Raw genomic sequence first — 25,123 nt, 5'->3', positions numbered from 1 at the left:
AAAAGAATAATTAAATTAAAGATATAGATGCATAATGCTTTGTGGTTTTTAAGGAGAAGCGGTACATTCTAGAATTACCTAAATCTCCTCCCCCTCTCGGAAAAAACATCTTTAGAAGTATTTGTTTTTGTACACTATAATTCTAAAACAAAATGAGCTAGAAATGTAATCACGCATATTACTCCATGCACGCACACACACATACACACACACGCACTATGATTACAAATATATGTCAGATTTGGGATGGATTTCGCAGAAGGGATATTTGTCCGTCTGTATTTATATATGAATGCGATAACTGAAAACTTAAGCAGATGGATAAAAAGAAAATCAATATTTTGTTTCTTTATATCCTCAGAATTATTAGAAATATATTAAATTTTGAACTAAATAAGTCAATTATTTAATTATCTGTCTATTTGTTTAAGCGAACGCAAGTGAAAGCGATAATTCAAAAACCCAATAAGTCAGATGGACAAATTTTAATATATTACAGTTAAATTTAAAATGTAGATTTGTTATTAATTTTGTATTCAATACAACCGAACTTTTATTTTTTTTCCCGATATTTGAACATTATGAATAAAAAAAAGACATTAAGACATTATAAAATTTGGTGCAGGATCTTGTCACCGAAATGGCAGATCTGTAGTACAATTTCAGCTGTTGTAGATCCGATTTGACTAATACAACTAATTGTAGATCCGATTTGGATTATCAAAAAGTAGGATAATTGGAATATTAAGGATAATTTCTTTGGAGAATAAACGTACTTCGCTGATTAAATAAAACACTATAAAAACAATGTTTCCATTTTATATACCTACATATGGTATTAAAATACCATTTTTGGACATATATTTCACAACCAATCGTTTCAATGCCCTTACCCAGTTTTTGCTCAAGACAATTTTGGTTGTAGCTTATTTTTTGAGACATCTAGGATAGTTGGATAATTCTATATATTGAATTTTGGAAAAGATCAATCAACAGGAAGAAGTCTAAAACGTAAGGAAGACTGATGCTTCTTTATATATAATTAGAATCTATTATCTTTATCTTCATGTGAACTTAATAAAAACCTGCTGCTCTATACCATTCAAGACTATTTTTATGAATCTTTAAAACTGTTTTTATATGTAAAAACACAAAATTTTCGGAAAATATTTTTTTTTATTTACAATTTTTAAGAATTGTTTAAGGATTCCCTCTGTATTCTAATTGGCACAGTATAATGTGAGAAACCAAACTTCATGCTGCTTTTATGTTCTAATGTAACCTGTAAAGAATATCTTTTAATGGATTAATGATCTGAGGTACATGATGTTAATTATCGTAGGCTTATTCAAGATATCATGTCATGTTTTGGTTTAAGACGGGGTGGGGATTAAATATTGATTTTGAAACTATAAATAAGTCAGCTGAAAGAGAGAAGAAAATTGCATTTAGAAAGTCGTGTAGTTTAACGTTAAATTTATGACATTAGTTCCAATTTTGATGGTCTAGGAAAGAAAAATTCAAATTACTTTTCGGGAAGACACTAGAAAAATATTTTCGGAAGAAGAAATATTTTACTTACAAAAATATATAAAAGTGAATTCTGGATCGGCGGAAAACGAAGTTCGGGGTTCTGCTTAGAAATTTGCACAGACCAGTTATAAGAATCGACTGTCAAATGAAATAAAGAAAAAACAGCTATTGAAAAATGGTGAAAATAATTCATAAGACAAGTTTGTCAAAGGCAATAGCTATCAACTCTATTAGCGCATCACTTAGTCTCCAATTATATAATGGTTTTTTTATAAAATCAACCGTTCTTATACTATTTAATGATACAAAAACTTATTACTAAAAGATATCCAGGCATAATAAAAAATATCAATAATTCAAATAAAAATGTAAATTATCAATTTTTAGTTATATAATATATCAACGAGAGTGTTCTTCCGAAAGTATTCTGTCATACTCCAGAATAAAGGTATTACCTACCCATCCACCTGCCAACCAAGTTTTTTTTTCACATAAAAATTATGGACCTTGGATAAGAGTGTAAATACCAAGAGTACTCAAATTGTTATTTTCAAAGTCCTTCCAAATCGCCGATTTTCACTTCGGGATATAGGGAAGAAAACCAAGCATACATTATTGACGCTTTTTTTTTCGATCTATTGAAACCAAAATTTAGCACAGAAAAGCAATTTTTATAAAAATTTACATATCAAATTTCCTTTATCTGAAGTGTTGCATTTTTGATTTATCGCTGATAATGTACATACCAATAGATGGGTAAGCCATTAACGAAATTGATTCAAAATTTTATGTGAAGATACGCTTTAGATGGTGAAATTATGTAAGAAATATTATTCATCTAGGTTTTTACGATTTGTAGTTATGTGTTTTCTTGTACTTGTATTTTCAAAATTTGATGAAGATGCCAGATTCTGAATTTCATCCACCTTTCTCAAAAACCTTTTTGAGATATCACGTTCATTGACAGACGGGTATAATTCCGAAAATTTCGTCTTTAAATTCAAGGTTGTTTAAACCGTGGAGATTCGCCAAAATCTCGAGTTCGAATTGTTTGACATTTAAATACTTTTCCTTTGTATACACGAAAGTAAAAACATGTTTGAAGGTACAACTCTCCTCTATACTCTTTTCCTTTCTGTTTATTTCGAAGAATACAAAACGCAATGTGTTGTGGAAGAAAATCGAAAAAAAGAACCCTCCCACCTTTCATAACTAGTAAAATATATAATTCCCTTTAAAAATTTCGTAAAATTTTAAGCATTTTTATTTTTATTTTCAATTTCATATCTGAATAGCGCGGATATTTCCACTGAGTTTGTTGACCCTTGGTCAATCCAATAACAAAACGCACGCAGTACATGAAAGCGAATCGTTAACGTATTTTTTTTTTATCGAGCTGGTTTCCACTAGAATATACTTCGAGTGAAAAATTGCGTGACTGCTACGAAAAGGCAGTAGACTTATTATTAGGGTAAGCAGCATTGTTATGGTTACTAGCTTTTCCAGTAATGGAAATCAACTTCTAGTTAAAATCTTCAGACTTTTGATGTTTTCTTGTTTGTCACATATCAGACAAAAGCCTTTTAAGATAGATCGCGATAAGCTTTTGTATGTTAAGCTTAATATTTATTTTATAAAGTATTAATATTTTATAGTTTTGTATATCATTTTAAGTTGCGACATAGTTAATGAAAGAATCGTAACAAATTTCCACAGGGCAGACAGACCATTAGCTCTAGAACTATCAAATTTAGCTTTTTAAGTAATAGATGCTAACCAAAAAATAATTTTTTTTTTCAAAATTTTAATTTTTAATTAATTAAAATTTCTGTAATTTTAATAATTTTTTAAAAATATTTTTAAAGCACAATTTACAATACATTTTGGTGCTTTAGTTACTGAGTTTGTATATAAGCACACTGCAAGGTATTAAACAATTTTTTTTTATTAAATCTAATCACTATTAACAATACAGGGTCAATTTTAAGAATAAAATAAAGATAGACGAATGTATAATAAAACATTATCATGCTATGATGTTTTAGATATTTGAAATCTTTTTTACATTTTATATTATGTCAGTATAATTAGGCAAATAATACTGTTGAAATAAAAACAATTTCAATTAGTTTGCAATAGGAATGTGATCTATTATATTTTGTATGAGAACAGTAGGTTATCATTAAATAACTTCATTAAGGAATTTACTTTACTGCTTCAATTTAGAAAAAAAAAGAATTCACATATTTTATATGATTTTCTTTTTTAATATCAAGCATATGAAGTACAAAAAAGAAGAAAAAAATACCATTACTCGTGAAAAAATTTTACCTTGAAGTTTTGAGGAGTCATCGATGTTTTCAGTTCACTAAAAGTTTAAAAAAGTGGTAGAACGTGTCTGAAAAAAAAATTTAGCCTTATCTTGATTAACCCTGTCTGTGAATATGATGATTCATTCAGCAATGACATAGAAGTATAAAATGGAGTATATAGTGTTACAACAAATATTCTTAATTTCTACCAGATTATAGACGAAACTGTTAGTTCTTTTGCAAATTTTCAACTGCAAAATTTCACGATAATAAACAATAATATTTTGTAATTTGAATTAGAATAAGCGTAGAAATTCGCGAAAGGTTTCAGCAGTAGAAAAGTTAGCTTATCTAATTCCGGTTATAATACTAAATTCAGATAACACTGAATGTAAACCAAGTTACTCTATTGGTTACTACGAGGTTTCATAGCTGTCACAAGCAACGAAAATAAGTTAATTAATGTAAATTATTAGGGTTTATGGTGAAATCCGATGAAGAAGATATTTTGCTCAGTATTATATTAATGGTTCGAATATTTCTTACAACTTCCATAAGAAATATTAGCTTTTAGACAAACTTTTTAAAGCTAAAGTTAATAAAAAAAAATTTATTTAGGATAAGCAATAAGTACTTTAAGGCTAATTAACCTGGTCATCTTATCTATTGTGCAAAAATTATGTGATGCTATAAGTATTGATAGTGCAATCAAAAGAACTTTGATAATAGAAGGATTTGCTGCAAAAAGGAGGTAGCTCCAATTATTTAAGTTTGCAAAAAACCGGCGATAACACCAACAGCTACCTCTATATTGCAACAAATTAATGAGACAAACAGCTCCATCACTTGAGTTAACGCGAGAACTAACAATTGGAGCTACATCTTTCTGGCTCCAAATGAAAAAGCTTTTATTTTACAACATGATAGTGCACGTAACTCCAAATTCCCCTAATTGAAGCTACATCCTTTTTGCAGCAAATCCTTCAATTGAAAAGGCAGACAAATAAAATTTTAACCAGGCAGAAGTTTTATTTTTAATTCTGTTACTTTTACGATAAAAATAAATATTGTAAACATATCATTTCAGTTCTGATTAGAAGTTTTATTGATTAATTGTTCTATTAATTGAAAGAATTGCTCTTTTCTCAATAGGAATACTCAATTCAACAATTTGTTGCGCCGAATTTTTATTTATTTCTAATAATTTTGTTTTAAGATTTTCAGTTTTAAAATTTATGTCAAAAATTTTATTGGTTATAACAGCCAAACTATCAATACCTTCTTTACTACCCATTAAAACGTTTTTAAGAGTAATCTTTAAGTTAAGGTTTTTATCAAAACATTTTTATTTTATCTCTTCGATAATTAGAAATCTAATTAAAGACATTTAAATAGATCTTAATAAATGAAAATGGAATTGTTACCAAATGTATAAACAAACTATTTCATTATTATCATATGAGAACATGATGCTGTTTCGGTTTGAGGTTTTTGAAGCCACAAAATGCACGGGCAGAAAATTGTCGATTTATAGCTTTTGAAGCATCAATTTTCCGCTTTTAGGGTTATTAGAAAATGATAAAGAAGGATGTCGCATTTGGCGTCTTACTATTAACAAAAAGTTAAAACTTGGCGCGAATGTCCGCCATGTACCCGATTCTCCTGTCTGGCTTATAAAGGGCAGGGTCGTAAGAAGTTATCGCCCGAAGAAGCACAAACAAGAAACATATATTATATATATATTGATTAATAAAATTTATTAAACTTCCATTTTCAGTTTTTTCCAACTGGCAAAAAAAAAAAAAAAAAAAAAAAAAAAAGTTTTGGAGCTCGTGAGATTTTGAGATGAATATATATATTGCTTTTCTAAATATCGGCGCATGCGTAATCTGATATTCACGTGATTATTTAAAACCTGTTTAAACTGGTTAATGACTTAAATTAATTAAGTCAAAAAATAATAATGTTCTCGCATGATAATTTAAAGTGAATTCCTTTTTTCTATTTTATATATTTTTTATTTAGTTTATTCAAACATTATAGTCACTTCCTATATATTTTAATGTACGCTAGGTATTTTTGAATATTTCAATTGTGAATTTCTTTGTGTTTGATGGTATTATTGCAAATTTAAATAATCCTGAATCACTGTAATATCTTGAATTACCAATGATGCTGTAATTTCTAACAATAAACAAAAAAAAAGCATTAAATTGCACTTATGGCAAATATTACCTGATAAAATTATCTCAGGGTTAGTTAACATGCATTTTGAAGTTAAATGACGAAAGAAATATCGAAAATATCCATTGATAGCTGCTTAGTCAATGACAATGAATACTCATTAGAATATTAAAAAAAATAAAGGGAAAAAAATTCCAAAATTTAAAAGTTAAAAAAAAATGAATTCTACTCAAACAAAAAAGGAATACCTTGCAAATTTACGAAGTTTTGAAGAAAATTGTTTTTACAATCACGCTAAGAATTAAGAAAATTATTTTATTTTATTTTGTTATTTTTTGAAATGTGATTTTTTTAAAGAGTTTTATTTTTCGAGCACAATTACTAAAATACTGTTAAGTCTGAAATTTGAATACATTTAAATTATATATTCTTAAATGAATCAAAATATAAATGCAATGATGAAATAATGTAAAGTTATATACCTTTTAAATTTTGAGAAAAGATCAACATTTCACAAAATAGGTTTTAACCCTGAAACTTATAAGTTGCCAGAATTTCGAGTTATTCCTAAACAATCCCTATATCATTTGTTTTATATACCAATAGGTAACATATTCCGGTCATTTATTTTTGATTGAGAAAGTTCGGGAAAAAGTAGAATTTGGAGCAAAAAATTTTACATCTTTTCAAATATTTAAAATAATTAAAATATTTTATTGAATAAATTATGTTTTAGTATAAATGTCATTTGAATAGAAAAAATATTGCTTCAACTATCATTATTTATCTTTAAAAAAATGCCTTCGAATGCAGTCGGATGCTTTCAGAATCTAGTCTTAAAATCTAAGCATTTAATTTGGCCTGCCCTGCTATTTATATTCCATATATCTTCAATAATGAATAAATTTCGCTTTTTTTGGCAGTTACATTACTTTACCTCTATTTGATGAAACCGAATTTCTATCAAACCGTCAAAAGTATTTTAACATCTTACCTTATAAAATTCAACTCCAAATTCGTGTTTGCTTCGGTTTGGTATTTTATTTATTTATAGATCCGAGTTGCCAAAATATACGTTATTTTTTCATGATCGTCGTAGAAGTGAGTAATTTTTTTTTAGCTAAACCTAAATAATAATAATAATAAAACGAAAACTCAAATTACATTAATTTTAAAACTTGTTATACAGTGGAAAATATCAAAATTAAAATAAAACAAAATTTTATATATCGTTAAAAATGTTTATAAAATTAGCATAAAATTAAATATAATAATAATAAATATTTACAAAAAGGAGGGTCTTATAATTCATCCATTATATCCATCTATGTGAAGATTGCCCGTCTACTTGTGTGTATGTGAACATGATAATTCATTCTAGCACGAACTAGACAGATGAAATTTAGCATACAATGTTTTATTAATAAAATTGTTCGTCAATAAATTTTGGTAAGAATTCAGTAAAGAATTTTGCCATGTGTACAAAGACATAATAATTCAACACAAAAAAAATTAGTCTAAATATCAAAACTGTATACTTGTAGAAAATTTCGGACCATTTTAGTCAAAGGTCCACAATACGTATTTAATTTTTTTCTCTCTATATAAAAAAATTTAAAATGTAACATATTGTATGCAGTATATTAAAGTCAAGAGCAGGGTCAGATTAATATATAATCATCAAATTTTAATCATTTTGATGTGATTTCTTTCTAAATGTATTCGTGACAATGTTTTATTGCAATCCTAAAAACCATTTGTTATCATTTCTGGCTGTCGTCCAAGATGGCAGACATTTAGTTAGTTTGTGGAAGATTGGCATGATTTTTACGTATTTGGCGGAAAACCATACATTAATCTTGTTTTTCTAAGTGTAGAATACTTTGGCTGATTTTTTTTAAAATTGTTATTATTAAATGCAAGCTTTTAAATGTTCTCCAATTTTTACTGTGCTTCAATCCAGAATTTAAAACTCCTAATTGAAAAAATAATTTTATTTTCAAATTCATTTTTTTTAATCAGAGTAATTATACATTGAAAATTTATTTGATTATTTAGAAAACAAAGGGCATTGAGAGCAAAATATATTGTTTTTGCAACCGTTTTAGTGAAAATAACACAGTTTTCCTTAATTGTTTCGCCGGTTGGTTTGAGTGAATGAGTTATTGTTTTATGGTACAGGCCATACTGCGCCAATCAATGCATAAAAAAATATAGATATGCTTTTTTTTTTTGAAAAACAATTAAGGAAAATATATACATGGTACTGTAATCCCACAAGGACATCGATTTAGATAATCAACATAAAACCGATTTCAGCCAACTGTTGATTTGAGATAGAAATTGATAAGGAAAAGAATTGTCTTTAGTCTTACCTCAATATCTATAAACTATTTAGCAGTTTGTTCATATAAATTTTTAATTATGTCTAACAATTCTCAGAAAAATTGTTAATATTACTTGTAGATTATTTTACTTTCACTTCAAATAAAATGTTTGACACTGGAGATTTCTGTTGCCACTCCTATGCACTAAATCTTGCCGATAAAGAGACTAAATAACAGTTGGTAAAATTAAAAATATTTTAACTCTTTTGGTAATCATTTTATAACAAGCTATCAATATAATAATTATCTATTCATAATATATTAATGACAATTAATTCGCCAATATAGAAGTAAGTTTAATACTGCCAATATAGAAAAAAAAATTAAGAATATTAGAATCTATAAACCTTACCATCGTTAAGATTAATTCGTCTTTACATTTAAAAATCTATTTGTAATTACAGAAAAAATATAGTTCATGTAAAAGACATTTAATATTATTGTGGAAAGTATCATTTAAAATATTTTTTAAACTATTTTTTTTATTTTTTTAAAATTAGAAAAAAAAATGGTTTTTGAAATAAAATTGTTATTATTGAAAAGGTAAAGTTTTAAATTTTAATTATGAATATATATTTTTCTTTTTTCGCAATTATATGCCATAATTTTGTGGAGAATTTTTGAAATTTGAATTTTTGATTGAAAATTTAATATTTTAAAAACATTTTCTCATTTATTTATTGGGTATTATTTATTTAATACCCATTAAATAACTGCTTGCCGATGAGTTGGCAAGCAGTCAAACGATCTGCATTGTAGACATTTGCACTTGTTTAATCATGCATCACGTGAGCAAATTTTCCCGTGCCAGTTTATTAACATTATCTTGTTATGCATAAATATTTTAATTTCACATCTGTGCATAAAAAATTTTGAATGAAATCTACTTTTTAATTTGAAAAAATTATGTTCCGCAAAAGCTACAACAATACACTCGAAGAGAAGTCTTTCATTTGCGTCTGTAAAAATCAAGCAAGAACAGGATGCTCTTGTGTTGCAACTTTTCGTTACTTGGTTTTTAAAATTAAGCAGGTAGAAACGTTATCTGTTTTGTTGTTCAACGCCTTATTTCACCATTTAGAACTTGAAAGTACATAGAAATTTCTACAGATTGTTCTTATAAATATTTTTATTATTAATAATATTATTTTCTACTACTCTTTTAGTATCTAGAACTTTATCGTACTGTTTTATTATCGATTATAAGTAATTGATAAGACAAATTATTGTATTTATAGAATAAATAATCTTTTTTTTTCATAAATCATTCCTTATCTTTCAATCGATTTCTTCAGAGTGCTGCAATCTAATGGTGATATATTTTTAGGAATGATATTTAATCTTTCATTCTTTTTATTTTGTCTAGTTTTTAACTTTCTTTTTGGGTCTTTTGCAGATTTTTATTCTGAATATAAGATTATTTAGCATTATTTAGGCTATTTTTCAATTTAGTTTATATTTGATAATTTATTTAATTGTACTTACAAATTCTAATTTGTACCGAAAATCTTTTGCAATTTCATGTCATAATCTCAGTTTACATAAAGTTACAAAATTTAAAACTAATTTTAAAGCGTCTTTTATTTTTCAAAGATCTATGACATATTGATAATTTCATAGGTAATAGAAATTTTATTTGAAAATTAATGAAATTACATTTCTTTAAAATATTTCCTTAAATTTCAATCTCACAGTCGTTTAATTCAGTTTATTTTTTTTAATTAAAAGAGCAATTCCAAACACTTTTTTACATACAAAAATATTAATATTTTCATACAAAGTGGCTCATTTTTTTAATAATTTTTAGTTTACTTTGCATATGAAATACTAAAGGGAGAATCAATGGTCCCTAACGATGTTGACAATTACAAAGTAAACTAAAAATTCGACAGTCGCTTTTCGCCATATTGAGACTAAATATTTCGAGTTTCCCTTTTTGCAAGTAGTTTTATTAAAAAGTTTTATAAAATTGATCAGATCTAATTTTTTAAAAGTTGCTTTTCGAAGAGTTTTCCTGAGCATCTATTAAATAGCATACAAATTAAGGTCATAACTTTTTTTTTTATCGACTAGAATTCTATTCAGTCCTGTGAATGTATTTTAGAAAAGAAAAAAATTAGTTATATTAACTTTCCATTTGGAACCAATAAGAAGGATATTTGGGGACGGAACTCGTAGTTTTCAACGCTAATCAAATGACGTTTCAGCTACCACCCCTTTTTTCCAAACGTCCTGCACCATACTAACGAGAGGACATTTGGCCCACATGTATCCATATACGGATATTTGATGGAATGGTTTCGAACTTGGAACCCTCCGATTCCCAAGCGAAGACCCTTAGATCAACGTGACCCGAAAACATTTCGATGCACCCATGCAATGATTAAAAGCAACAGGGGGTTGGGGGGGGCGAGATTTTTATCAACCCTCATTTTTTTAATCGTTTTTTTTAATTGCCTTAAAAGTTTGTTTACCCAAGATGGATCGTACGTAAAGCGATGAAACTTCATCGATTAAACAGGGCATTCCCAATTTTATCAACTTGATCAGATTCAAACGAAATCATTTTAGTGCTGAATCCACTGATTACAATCGTACTCTCTTGAAGCCAATATAAAGAAACTAATATTTAATCTGTAATCAATACTAATATTTAATCTATAATTAAACTAATATTAATATTTATTTTTAAAGAAACTAATGTTTCCAAAAGCCTCAGTGGAATTATAGCAGCTCTAACTTTTTACAGTGCATAAATTTAATTACTAAAGTATTTAATTACATCCTTAAATTTATGTGTTGTTAAAGTAATTTAAACTTTCTACAGTGAAGATTGTTGAACAAAAAGGCACCAAATTTTCCAAGTAGTTTCTTATTGGCATGCAGATGCTCATTAAGAAAAAAGTTTTGAAAATGAGATTATTTGAAAAAAATTATAAAAATAACATTTTTCCTCAATAACGTCTAAATTTATTTACTGCACAAAAAACGCTTTTGCACCACTTTAAAAGTTAAAAAAAAATGTTACAATTATTCGTAAATAAATTACTGAATATTTTTTTCCAAAATTAATAAAGCATTAAAAATATTTTTTTAAAAATACTTATTGTCTTATAGTATTTAACTTTATTTGCACAAGCAGGCTTTAAGAAGTGCATTTTGTGTACATATGTGTGCAGGCAGGTAATTGTTACTATAGCTAATTTTTTTAAAATATAAAAATAGACGGCTCCAAACTAATACTTTATCATGCTACGATATTTCGGACAAGAGGTATTATAATCCCTTGACTTCTTGACTTTTCTGTAAAGTTTTAAGCATTCTTTTTCAACATGAAATTTTAAAATTGTCCCCAGTTGCATAATTACATTTAATTTGCTTAAAATTTCTGAACAAATTACAGACTATCGATAATTAAAAATTTAAATATGGAAATTAAAATATCTTTATTTCCAAGTTTGTTCCATCATTTGAAAAATGCCATTTAATATTTACAATATAAATTCAAGAAGAAAGGATATGACAAAATATTATGAAAAAAGTATTTACTTAAAAAAAAAAGTAAATTCTGTTAAGGCAAGACTGTTGACCAGGATAAATACGGTTAATACTTAACAATTTTTCGTCAAATTTATAGAAATTCGTGAATTTATTTTTCCCGAAGTTCAAGAAACCTTTTTATCTAAAAATAGGGGGGAAAAAAATAAAAGAAAAAAAACCCATCAAAAATCAATTGTGGAAAAACCATTATAAGTGCAATGTACTTAAAATGATAGCGTTTATTCAGATTTCAAAGCAAGTTTTATAATATTATTGGAAAAACGATTTAAATGAAAATGCAGTCCAATTGCACGCTGTTCCAACAATCATTCAAAATAAGTTATAAAAATCTAATGATGCTATTTATTGTAATTAAATTATAGATTTTTTTTCATTTATTTTCGACTTCTATTTTCAATTTATAATTCATTATTGGAAATATTAAGAATCTTGAAACAAATCTTAAATTTACAATCAGGCGGTATCACCAATACGGAATCAAAATGTAATTATATTAATAAAATGGTAATTAAATTTTGAAACAATAATAATAATATTTGGTCGTCTAATATATATATATATAAGCGTACGAAAATTCCAAGCTCTGGGACATAAAGAATGAGTCTAGAATCGATCATAAAATTACATCTTTATGAATACGAAACCAGTCAAATTAAAAAGGTTAAAAAATGGATTGAAATACAATTTATGGCAGTCATAAAAGGGAAGAAATTTCTGACTCGTATTTCAGTTAATATGTGACATTAACGATTATGATTAATCACAAAAAACTAAAAACTCTTTCCAACTTCGATTATTCACTCAATTTTTTTTACTGTTTAATGATAATATTTATCATGCTCATAAATGTATTTTTACTGATACTCAACAATTTCTATTTCACATCTTACATCAATCATATAGTGCCTTAGCAGAGTTCTAGACAGAGCTCGAGACATTTTTTTTTAACCTTTAAAAATACGAAAACCTTTTTAAACACGAAATGGATCATTTGCCCTCATATTATCCTTTCAAGATGTATCAGGAAATCAGTACTAATCTGTTATTCATATTTATTATCATAGGCTAAGGAAAATCCTTTCAAACATCATTTTTTTAGCATCTTTATGCTGAAACTGATTCTCATTCGAAATTTAAGGCTCTAAAACCAGACCAGTTAAAGTAATTTTATATTTCAGATCTTTGAACCTAACAATTTAAATGCTTGAAATTAATATCCTTGCGTATAACACAGTTTGAACAGTAAATTTATTCTTGCTGATTGTCAAACTGATTAGGAATAATGACAATTCTAAACTTTCGAAAAAGAAAATTATCTAAATTTCTAAGTACCCTCATTCGATAAGTACTTTCTCATATATGAAGTACAGAGAGAGTATTGTAATTCTCAAAAAATTTCGAACTCGAAATTTTGATGAATTTTTACGTTTTACACTTGGTTGAGTTCGAAAAATACATTTTTGGAAATGTTATTGAATGTTGCCAACAGATTGAAGATATTTTTTAAAAAAATGGATTATTTAATTATTTAATTGCTCACATCGAAACTTGTTCAAGTACGAATGTAATAAGAATATAGTACCCTTTTATAAAAACAGTATTGATTTCTTGGCTTTTGGAAATAAATAAAAATTATATTTAACAACAGCGGATATTGAAACCGCTACGTATCTTAGTACTTTTAATTTACTTTTTATTTTTCAAAATTATTCTAGACTAAGAACACTAATATTGAGAATTTTATCAATCTATGCAGAATTTCAGTCAATGGCGTCACATCAATTTAAGTAAAAAATTCTTTCACATAGTAAGATTTGTCAAACTTAACTTAATAATCTCAGTCATAAGATACAGCGAAGTCTATTCACAATCATATGATAAATTGATCCGCATCAAGTCATATTCTACTACGGAATCGATTAACATGGCACAATTACTACTCGCAGAATTACTGTTTGTAGTAATTCCATGCATTTTCTTCGGCCATCAATTTTAAAGTAAGAACTAGAATTCAAATTTTTCAGAGTTTCCTTTATTTTTTCCTTTCTTTTACATTCCTTTTTTAATTCTTAAACTTTGTTTCATTTGTTTAAAATCATTTTTATTTACTAATGTTTACTAATGTTTTTATTTACTATCAGTATAAAAATTCGATGTAAATTATGTTAACACTTTTTTTGCATTTACAATATTTACTCGAATTATTAAATTATGCTTTATTTTTATCATAAATTAGTCAATACATCAAGTGCATAACTTTTTAAAGAATAAAATATTAAAATACGCGAACTTACATATTTCGAATTTTTTCGATCTGCGCTTTTTATAATTCAAGAAGGGAAAAATATTTTTGTAAGACAATCGCTTTTCGCATTATAATAGCAAAGAAATTTAAAAATGACACTTTTTTTTGTCTGCTAAAAATTTACACGAAATCTTAATATCAAAGTTTCAAAAAAGATAGACTGATGTATTGGTTTGTTTTATTTCAGAGACAAAGTATTTTGGTAAAATTTATTTCTATTGTCAAGGATAACTCGTTGATAATAGAAGAAGATGTATACGGAATATTAAAACGCTCAATCTAGTCTTAAATAGAGTTATGTCCTGTTGAAAGGTAAACAATTCAGAAAAGAAAAAAAATTAAAAGTAGCAAACGATAACTCTAAATAAAACTACATTCTTAATAAATCTTGAAGTTATTTCTATATTCTTAAGGCGTGTAGAAATTCATGTTATTCATTCTTCACTGATAAAAAAAATCATATTTTGCTTTACAAGTGTAGTCTGCTGAATTGTCGTTGACTATGAACAGTCGCAAGAGCTGAAAAGCCCAGTTTAGCGTTTATGTATCATTAACATTTAAGTATAATATTGTAAGATGTTGGAATCATCATTCAATCCTATTGTGATAAATTTCCCATCAGAAATTGGGTTACTACGCACTATATCTATTTATGAACAAACTAATTTATATGAAGAAAAAAAATCCAAATCATAAACTGAATATATATATATATATATATATATATATATATATATATATATATATATATATAATCAATATACAGCATTTTATTGATTGATTGAGTCGTCAATTTATTGATTTAAATTCCAAGAGCTCATGACGAGGAATCTGTTTTAAAGCCACAGTTTTAACGATTTTACACCAACTTCCGAAACATTTTTCACATTTTCAATAGTCATTTGACCAAGAATAGACAATATGAATTATTAAGTCGTATTTCAAATAAAAAATTCGTTTATGATGCGAGTAATATCGAAGTAGTTTCATTGCCATATTATTGTTCTATCCAATTGTAATGTCCTAAGATGAAGAACTTCATGTGCTCAAGTACTCAATGAACCTTTCCAAAATCGGCAAATATTATTTGTTATGTCGTCTCTTCCATCCCTCCCCAGATTCAGCAATTTTGAAACTGTCGTCATGTCCAATATCAAATGGATTCAAAATCAAATTACTAAGGCCCACTAAAATTTAAGTTTCGTGATAAAGTTGTCTACTGCTCTTTCTGGGATTCCGAAACAAGCACTTTTCGATGCTAGTATTTTACTAAGAGGTGGTACACAGAAAGTTGAGCGGTTATTACGTCTCCTAATTCCACGAATAATCTGAGTTTACCTTATTGCTAAATATAAACATCCTCTTTAAAATCTTTCTTCTCACACCTTTTTATTTTTTTATTTTTTGGACGAAATAGACTTTTCCTGACGCTTGCGCTAAAGCTGGAAGGGTTTTAGAATCCAAAAACGAACAGTACTATAAAGTGTGTAAAAGGGAAGAATTTCCTATTATAAGTCAAATTTAATTATATTTGCGTATCAGAAATTGGGCTATTTCAGGATGTCAATGAAAAGTTTAACACTTATCATTTTTCGAAATGAAACAAAATGTCAACCAATATGTGAAAGAAACAGTTTCGATTTTCACACTGCTGTAACATTCTCTATCACACACACAAAAAAATAATCAGAAACTCAAAACATTGTTTTCTTAAGCTTCAATTTTTGATATAACACTAATAACCCCATGAGATTTAGCTTTCATTAATATAATTTTACTATATATTTCCCTCCTTAACTCCAACTAAAGGATTTTGAAACAAGTTTCAACTCTTTTACAAATATCTTCATTTCCTTTTTAGCTACTATCGATTATCCAATGATTCATATGATTTTCATTTACATTATATTCGAAAGGATGTATAATTTATTAAACAAATCTTGAACTACCTTTCCAATATATATCTATATCTCCGATACATTATTTATGGAAGTGTCATGCTGAATAGCATAAATGTAGTTTTCTTTCAGCTTTTAAATTCGATTTTAAGTATTTGATATGATGCCTATGATAGGATATGATACATTATTTATGCAAGTGTCATGCTGAATAGCATAAATGTAGTTTTCTTTCAGCTTTTAAATTTGATTTTAAGTATTTGACATGATGCCTATGATAGGATATGATACATTATTTATGCAAGTGTCATGCTGAATAGCATAAATGTAGTTTTCTTTCAGCTTTTAAATTTGATTTTAAGTATTTGATATGATGCCTATGATAGGATATGATACATTATTTATGGAAGTGTCATGCTGAATAGCATAAATGTAGTTTTCTTTCAGCTTTTAAATTCGATTTTAACTGTTTTATATGATGCCTATGATATGATATGATACATTATTTATGCAAGTGTCATGCTGAATAGCATAAATGTGGTTTTCTTTCAGCTTTTAAATTTGATTTTAAGTACTTGATATGATGCCTATGATAGGATATGATACATTATTTATGCAAGTGTCATGCTGAATAGCATAAATGTAGTTTTCTTTCAGCTTTTAAATTTGATTTTAAGTATTTGATATGATGCCTATGATAGGATATGATACATTATTTATGCAAGTGTCATGCTGAATAGCATAAATGTAGTTTTCTTTCAGCTTTTAAATTTGATTTTAAGTATTTGATATGATGCCTATGATAGGATATGATACATTATTTATGGAAGTGTCATGCTGAATAGCATAAATGTAGTTTTCTTTCAGCTTTTAAATTTGATTTTAAGTACTTGATATGATGCCTATGATAGGATATGATACATTATTTATGCAAGTGTCATGCTGAATAGCATAAATGTAGTTTTCTTTCAGCTTTTAAATTTGATTTTAAGTATTTGATATGATGCCTATGATAGGATATGATACATTATTTATGCAAGTGTCATGCTGAATAGCATAAATGTAGTTTTCTTTCAGCTTTTAAATTTGATTTTAAGTATTTGATATGATGCCTATGATAGGATATGATACATTATTTATGCAAGTGTCATGCTGAATAGCATAAATGTAGTTTTCTTTCAGCTTTTAAATTTGATTTTAAGTATTTGATATGATGCCTATGATAGGATATGATACATTATTTATGGAAGTGTCATGCTGAATAGCATAAATGTAGTTTTCTTTCAGCTTTTAAATTTGATTTTAAGTATTTGATATGATGCCTATGATAGGATATGATACATTATTTATGCAAGTGTCATGCTGAATAGCATAAATGTAGTTTTCTTTCAGCTTTTAAATTTGATTTTAAGTATTTGATATGATGCCTATGATAGGATATGATACATTATTTATGCAAGTGTCATGCTGAATAGCATAAATGTAGTTTTCTTTCAGCTTTTAAATTTGATGTTAACTGTTTGATATGATGCCTCCTCTTCTTTGCGACGTAGGGGGTCCGCCACATGTCAAATATCAATCATCCGTGAAATCTACTTTATGCACTGATAAAAAAAATTTTTAATGGAGACTAAGTTACAAACTGTTATTAAATTTTAATACTTTAATTTGTCTTATTTTTAAATATTTACTATATAGACAAATGCTGTAACACTAAACTAGCAAGGTTGAACTCTCCACTTTCTAATCGCATTCCTAATAGTTCTATACCCCTAACCTATTGTATCTACTTTTATGTAATAGCTAGATTTATTATTAAACCAGCGGGAGTGGTCTCCAAATCTTTCTCGTTACTCTTTAATGAAATTTTCATGCCAAAGAATGCCTTTCATAGCACTGGGTTACAACAGTTACGAAATATTAACCTCAAGGTATCTATCTACGTTTAAAAGGCGGTTTTCAGACAAAATTCATAATTTTTTTATTGTTTTATTTTAAAACACATTTATTTGGGTGCCTAAATGTGTATTTTTTTTTTAAATACTACGTTAAATAGAAACTGAGATATGTGATTTTTTATAAACCACTGTTGCTGAAAACGAAACCGGAGAGCCACCCGCCAATGTGATTACTTTACCTGCCGATAGCCAATGAATACTATAGGACAAATAAAAATCTACTATTGGAATTAATTAATCCTTACTTCTTTATTATTATTATTATTATTATTCCCGTCAAGTCATTTCCCAAGTTTTTAGCTACATCTAATTTAATCTGAAGCTGATTTCAAATCCTAAATTGTTAATTATGCTCAACATAAGTTGTTTGTTACTCATTCATCATTTCAGTCGAGCGGAAGATTAAAGACCACAGAACCGGAAATTGAATATTTTCCAGCCTTCTATCAAATACATCTCTCTCTGAATTATAGTTTATTTTATATTATGTGCAATCAACAATCGACAAGTATTAGAATACGTTTTGAGTAGTTTTTATGCCGATAGGATTGGCAATTACATCTGTTTTGAACATTGTTTATGTTTACAAAGCATTTTTAGTACAAGACAAATGAAAACTACAAATGAATTTTTTGGATTTTGTACAAATTTTCATACGCAAAACATGATATCTTAAAAACTTATTAATATATTACCTTGAAATTTTGCATATATGTTACCTTGAGTGTTCCAAAGACAACAAAATAGGGATACAACTTTGAACTGAATAGTTTTTGTTTTAGAGCTGCTTAATGTAATTTTCAACAATGAATTTTGTGAAATTTAAAATACTCTACTAGCTATTTTTGAAAGTGCATTTATTTCTTAGTTTCTAGTTCATTCCCTTCACCATAATTGTAAGTATGTTGTGTATAAAAAAAAAATTAGAATATGTGCATCACAATTTTTTGTAGAGTGCTTTGCTTTTTGTTGCAATTTTAACTATTTTTTTACCCAAATTGGCACATTTTACAAAATATCAATTAGAATAGAATTTTCTGATCAATATTTTTCATTATATGCAATCACACTGATCCAGCAAATGAACTGAAATAGCTCATTAGAGGGATTTTTCAAAAATTTGTCCTTGCAGGTAGACAGATAGCTTAAGCAAGAATTTAGCCTTTTTATTGAATCCTTGGCGATCATCCTTGGCGGTATCATCCTTGGCGAGTTATATGACGATTAATCCCTGGCATGCGGTTAATTATTATCCTCATTATTCTGTTTTGATGTGCTTTTCTCAACCAATAGAAGCAAATCTGAGGCAAAACTACAATAGTAGTCACAAAATCCCATACCATATTTGACATATTTAAGTCATTCTGTTTCTGAGTTAGCAGATTTACATGTTTCTAAAAGTACACACCGGCACACCTTGTTGGATTTGATTCAAAATTCGATAGGTGTCTAGAATATAGATGTTGTACCGAAATTGCTATATATCTACTCTCATTGTTTTGTAGTTATCGGTAACTTACAACTTACAACGGTTAACTTATAACAGAACTGAAAAACTTTTTCTGAACGGGTTTTACTCAAAATTTGATAGAAATCCACAAATTTGGTATAATGGCCGTATACCAAACTTCATTCACATAGCTCAAAGCGTTTTTAAGTTATCTTTGCCTCAGACAGACAGAGGAACATTTTCCAAAAATATGTTTTTCGAATCCAGGGTGATCTAAAACACGGAGATTCATCAAAATATCGAGTTCGAATTTTTGATGATTACTATGCATTCTCTACGCTACGTATACAAGAAAGTAAAAAACAAGATGAGCACGAACCATTGAAGGTAGTTATACATCTTCTAACTCAAAGACTTAAACGCATTTTGTTTAGCCATTAAACTTCAATTTAAAAAAAAGGTTGACATTTCTTCCTATTGGTCTACTATTCTGTGTCAGCCGGATCTAAATTCATATACGGAAGGTTGAGTTACAACAACAAAATGTATGCGTCAATTACCCTAATTTTCTACGAATGTAAAGTCGAGAAGGAATTATTATTGCAGCCGGTTTAAATGAACATTTGAAAGGCATTAAATGTTCAAATTGGACAATAGTAATTAGATGAGATAAGAGCTCATTAGTGTACTTTCTAAGATTTCTGACAACTTAAAAAATTGAGAGAGAAATTATAAAACTCGTGATTAAATGACCATTGTTAAGCTAAATAAAATTAACACTGAAGAAATTCGCCGAAACGTCTTCACTGCAGACGTGTATGCAAGATAAAACTTTCGCCTGTAAAATAAATCACTTTTAATTTAACTAGCTGATTTGGCTATTCTTTTTTTTGATTTCTAAAACTCAATCAAGTTTTCATCATATTAGATGTCTGAATTATTGAAAATCTTTAAAAGGTCACCTTAAAAATGATTTAAGCGAGGTCGACATAACATCACAATAATATCTGTATTTTAACATGTTAACTGTTTTTGACAAGTATATTTGTCATGGAAAAAGTACAACATTTTGCATTATGACGAGTTTATTCATTAGGAGTAATAAGTAGTGACAATTTGAAATTTGAATTATAATTTTAGTAAAAACTCAAACATATTCGTAAATTTCAAGATGTTTAAAATATTTTGAGGCAAGTCGAAGTGAAAGGAACAAATAAAAGATAATAAAAGATTATTAATAATTATTAACAAATAAACCCAGCATATAATATGAATTATTTTTCTTAAATGTATCACTGTAGTGTATTAGTCATCGAATATTTTTTACGTTTCTTTTCGTTCATATGCAAAAAATGTATGCAGTTTAAGTAAATAAATAAATGTAATTATAGAAATTTAAAAAAATAAAAGTCATTTCATTACAATATAATTTCATATTATACATAATCTGCATTTGACGAGTATACTCATCCTCACTAAATTTTTGCAACACGCATTTTCCGAAGAGGTCGGCACAGTTAAATGGTAAAGAAATCGCTTATAATTCAGCTTACGGATTTGGCTACTCTTTGTTTGATTACTAAATCTCAATCTCAATACTGCGCCATCCATATGGTAAAGTAGAGCACTGTTAATGTTTAAAACTGCGTATAAAATCAAAGATATTAGATGTCTGAATTACTGAAAATATTTAAAAGGTCGCTTAAAAATATTTTAAGCGAAATCGGCATATCCAAATACACAATGGTATCTGTATTATAAGTATGAACTGCAGAATAGTGTGGTCTTACTAAATTCAGTCAAGTATGAATGGCAAGATATGAAAAGTGGTTGAAGATAAGTATGTCAAACAAACATTGACATCCTCTTTGGGTAGGCAGTCCCATTCCAAGGTGAAAACTTGAAGTTTTTCAGCGATGCCGCCAGGATGAATAAAAAAGTGTAAATAAATTATGTAGACACAGTCTACCACCAAGCGTTTTTCATTCATGAGATACGCTTTAGCTGAAAAGATAAAAGATAACTTTTATCTGTAGCCCAAAAGAGTAATGTTCTGTTTATTCAGTCACAAATTTTTAAATAAATTTTACAAAATGCTTATGTGCGGAACTCTGGTACAAAAAAAAAAATAATCTTGCTCTATCTAAAATAAAAATACTGTTTTAATTTTGTTTTGATATTAATATCTCATTCTGAAGTGGTAATAGCAGACTTAAATTAAAGTTGGATGGAATATGCCGACTCGGGTTGGTTGGTTGATTGATTTGAATTTTTTGGCGCAAGGACCATTTTTGCCCATACTGCGCCATCCATATGGTAAAGTAGAACATTGTTAATGTTTGAAACTTCGTATAAAATCAAATATATTTATGCATAAACTAATAGAAAACAGTTAAAATACAAATGAAAACGAAAGATGTGATCTTTGTTTTAAAACAAGTAAAAAATGGAAATTTTAAGTTAAATATACGGTAAAAGGTGTGTAGCAATTAAAATTTTCATACATGCTGATAAAGTACCAGATGGTGAACATCAAGGCAGATATAATGCTCCAACTACCAGTGAAGTAGCTGATGTGATAACTGTGGAAGAATTTCACAGAAGAGATATTGTATTGTGCTGACAAGATAACAGCCTCAGAAAAATATCTGAAATTCACAGATCCTATGATGGCTTGCTGTATCCTTTAATATTGTGTGGAGGTGAAGATGGATATTCAATAAATGTTCCCCAAGTTGAACCAAACACTAGGGCCCCACTACAAAAAACGGTATCGTGCATGAACTATTGTGGTGAATAGCATATAAGCCAGTTAACAGCCCTGCTACCCGAGCAATTGTTTTGGTATCGTGGTTTAGTTACTGGACTGCGAACCACAAGGTCCCAGGTTCTATCCTAGCGCATCGCAATCGCCTAAAATTGGTGACCCGGAGGTGATTTGAATACGCAACCTTCGCACACCACATATCGCCAAATTGATGACCTTGGGCAATGAATTTTCAACCTTCGTACAACTGTTTTGGTACCATCTACCCGCAACCAAAGTCGTCAGATTCACTTGACGTAGCAGCAAACCAAAGTCGTCAGACTCACTTGACGCAGCAACCCAAACTCGTCACACTCACGTGACGCAGCATCAGCAACCACACACACTCTCGCCAAAACGCTTGGCACTACTCAACTGGGTACAAGGCCCATTAGACAACAGCTCAATACATCACCACTCAACAGTCATATCGTTCGTCTCACCTCCGACTCACTGGAGAGAGAGTCTGTGGTGAATAGCATATAAGCCAGTTAACAAATACGCTGCACGAGCAATTGTTTTGGTATCATGGTTATGTTACTGGACTGCTAACCACAAGGTCCCAGGTTCTATCCTTCGCGCATTCACATACTTCTAAACTATTATTGCTACCGCATTATGACAAGGCAGGATGACTTTAATACAATACTGAGATTTGGAATGCTTCTAAACCAGTTGTAGACCAGTATGCTAAAATTGAATCAGAACGCTTGGCCTTTATTCGAAATAATCAATCAAAACTTCGAGCAGAGAATTATATTCATTTGCAGCATGCTTTACAAGCCAATGAATATGTCGACAATGTAGGCTAATTAGTTATCTTACCATTATCTTTCATGGGGGGGGGGGGGAAGATATCTTCATGAAAGAATACAGAATGCCATGACTTATGTCAGAAATTTTGGCAAACCTGATTATTTATCACATTTACCTGTAATCTCAAATGGATTGAGATTAAAGACAATCTTTTTTCGAACAATACACCACAAGATCGATATGATTTTGTTAATAGAGTGTTTAATTTAAAAATTCGAAAGTTGATGCATTTGATAACTAAAGATAAAATATTTGAACCACCTCTGTGTCATATGTTCACAGTTGAATGGCAGAAACGTAGCCTGCATCATGTCCATCTTCTGTTGTTGCTGCAAAATAAAATGCATCGAGATCAGATAGACAGTGTTATTTGCAGAGTTGCCGCTTAAGCAAGTGGATATTGCATGAATTAATGCATAGGAATTAATGCAGTGGAATTGCATTGATTTAATACAAACACATGATTCATAGTCCATGTTGCACGTTAAATTCAAATTCACTTTGCATGCGAGAGGGAATATGCACAAAGAAATTTCCTAAGCATTTTCAAACCTGCACATCAACTGGTGATGACGGTTACCCTAAATATCGTAGGTTGTCATCAGATAGTGGAGGGATAACTGCAATTCTCCGTAACAATGAAGTGGTAACCGATGGGTTGTGCCCTACAATCCAGTTCTGGAAATTTTTGATGCTCACATTAATGTTGAACTCTGCAGTTCTGTCAAATCAATGAAATATGTATGTAAATATATCAATAAAGGCAGGTAATATATCAATCAGGTTACTTTTAGCATAAATTCCAAAGATGAGATTCAGCAGTTACAATCTGGTAGAAACATTTGCAGTTCAGAGGCAGTGTGGCGGATTTTGTCTTTCAGTGGGCATGAGCGAGCACCTTCAATTGTTCACCTTACGATTCATTTAGAAAATGGACAGCGAGTATATTTCACAGTCAATAACGCAAGTGATATTGTAAATAATCCCCGGGATATTACATTAACTGTATTTTTTAAATTATGTATTGCAGATGATTTTTCTAAATATCTTACTTATGACAAAGTTCCTGTTTATTATACTTGGAATGCGACTAACAGGAAATTTCAACGTAGGAAGCAAAGTATTCCAGTTGATGGTTATGACAACGTTAAGAAATCAGATACTCTTGACCGAGTAAATGTAATCCACTCTAACAACAGTGAATACTTCCATCTACGGATTTTACTTCACGTAGTCAAAGGACCTACTTCTTTTGAATATTTAAGAACTGTGGATGGAATTACTTACAATACATTTCAAGCTGCATGCAGAGCCATGGAATTGTTGGAAAGCGATTCTCATTTTGAAAATATCTTATCAGAAGCGGCATTATACAGTTTGCCAGCATCATTTAGGTATTTGCTTGCTATTATTATTGTTTTCTGTCATGTTACTTATTTGTTGACGCTTTAAAATAATCATCAAGAAAGAATGTCTGAAGATATACTGGACAAAAAACGAATGCAGCTGGCATTAGAAGGCATGAATTGCAATCAAAGCATGTTTGATGAAGCTTTAATCGAAATCAACAAAATAGTATTATCTCTTGCAAACAAATCTATCAGAGACTTTGGTCTTCCTTTGCCTGATAACTTTTATCTAGAACCAAGCAGTAATGAATATTCAAGAGAGTTATCATATGATAAATCTCGGATGTTATAAACCATTTCATATTACGAACAACGACTCAACATGGGTCAGAAAAAGCCTTATGATACAATAACATCTAGCATAAGAAACAGGTATGGCAAACTTTTTTTCCTGGATGCTCCTGGCAGCACGGGCAAAACATTTTGATTAATTTACTACTTACCAAAGTAAGATCTGCTCGAAATATTGCTCTTGCTGTTGCATCCTTTGGGATCGCAGCCACA

At 28.8% G+C, this 25,123-nt stretch overlaps 1 protein-coding gene across 1 annotated transcript; it reads left to right on the top strand.

The window, feature by feature from the left end:
- The first annotated feature begins 21,822 nt into the window (after positions 1 to 21,822).
- LOC129971797 (uncharacterized) lies at positions 21,823 to 24,662 on the top strand. Its single transcript, XM_056085773.1, has 2 exons — positions 21,823 to 21,904; positions 24,241 to 24,662. The coding sequence occupies exons 1-2, from the start codon at positions 21,823 to 21,825 to the stop codon at positions 24,660 to 24,662; spliced, it is 504 nt and encodes a 167-aa protein (XP_055941748.1).
- The last annotated feature ends 461 nt before the right edge of the window (positions 24,663 to 25,123 follow it).

This window comes from Argiope bruennichi, chromosome 6 (assembly GCF_947563725.1).
Source record: "Argiope bruennichi chromosome 6, qqArgBrue1.1, whole genome shotgun sequence".
Taxonomy (NCBI): Eukaryota; Metazoa; Arthropoda; class Arachnida; order Araneae; family Araneidae; genus Argiope; species Argiope bruennichi.
This window is presented reverse-complemented; position numbering and strand designations above follow the sequence as displayed.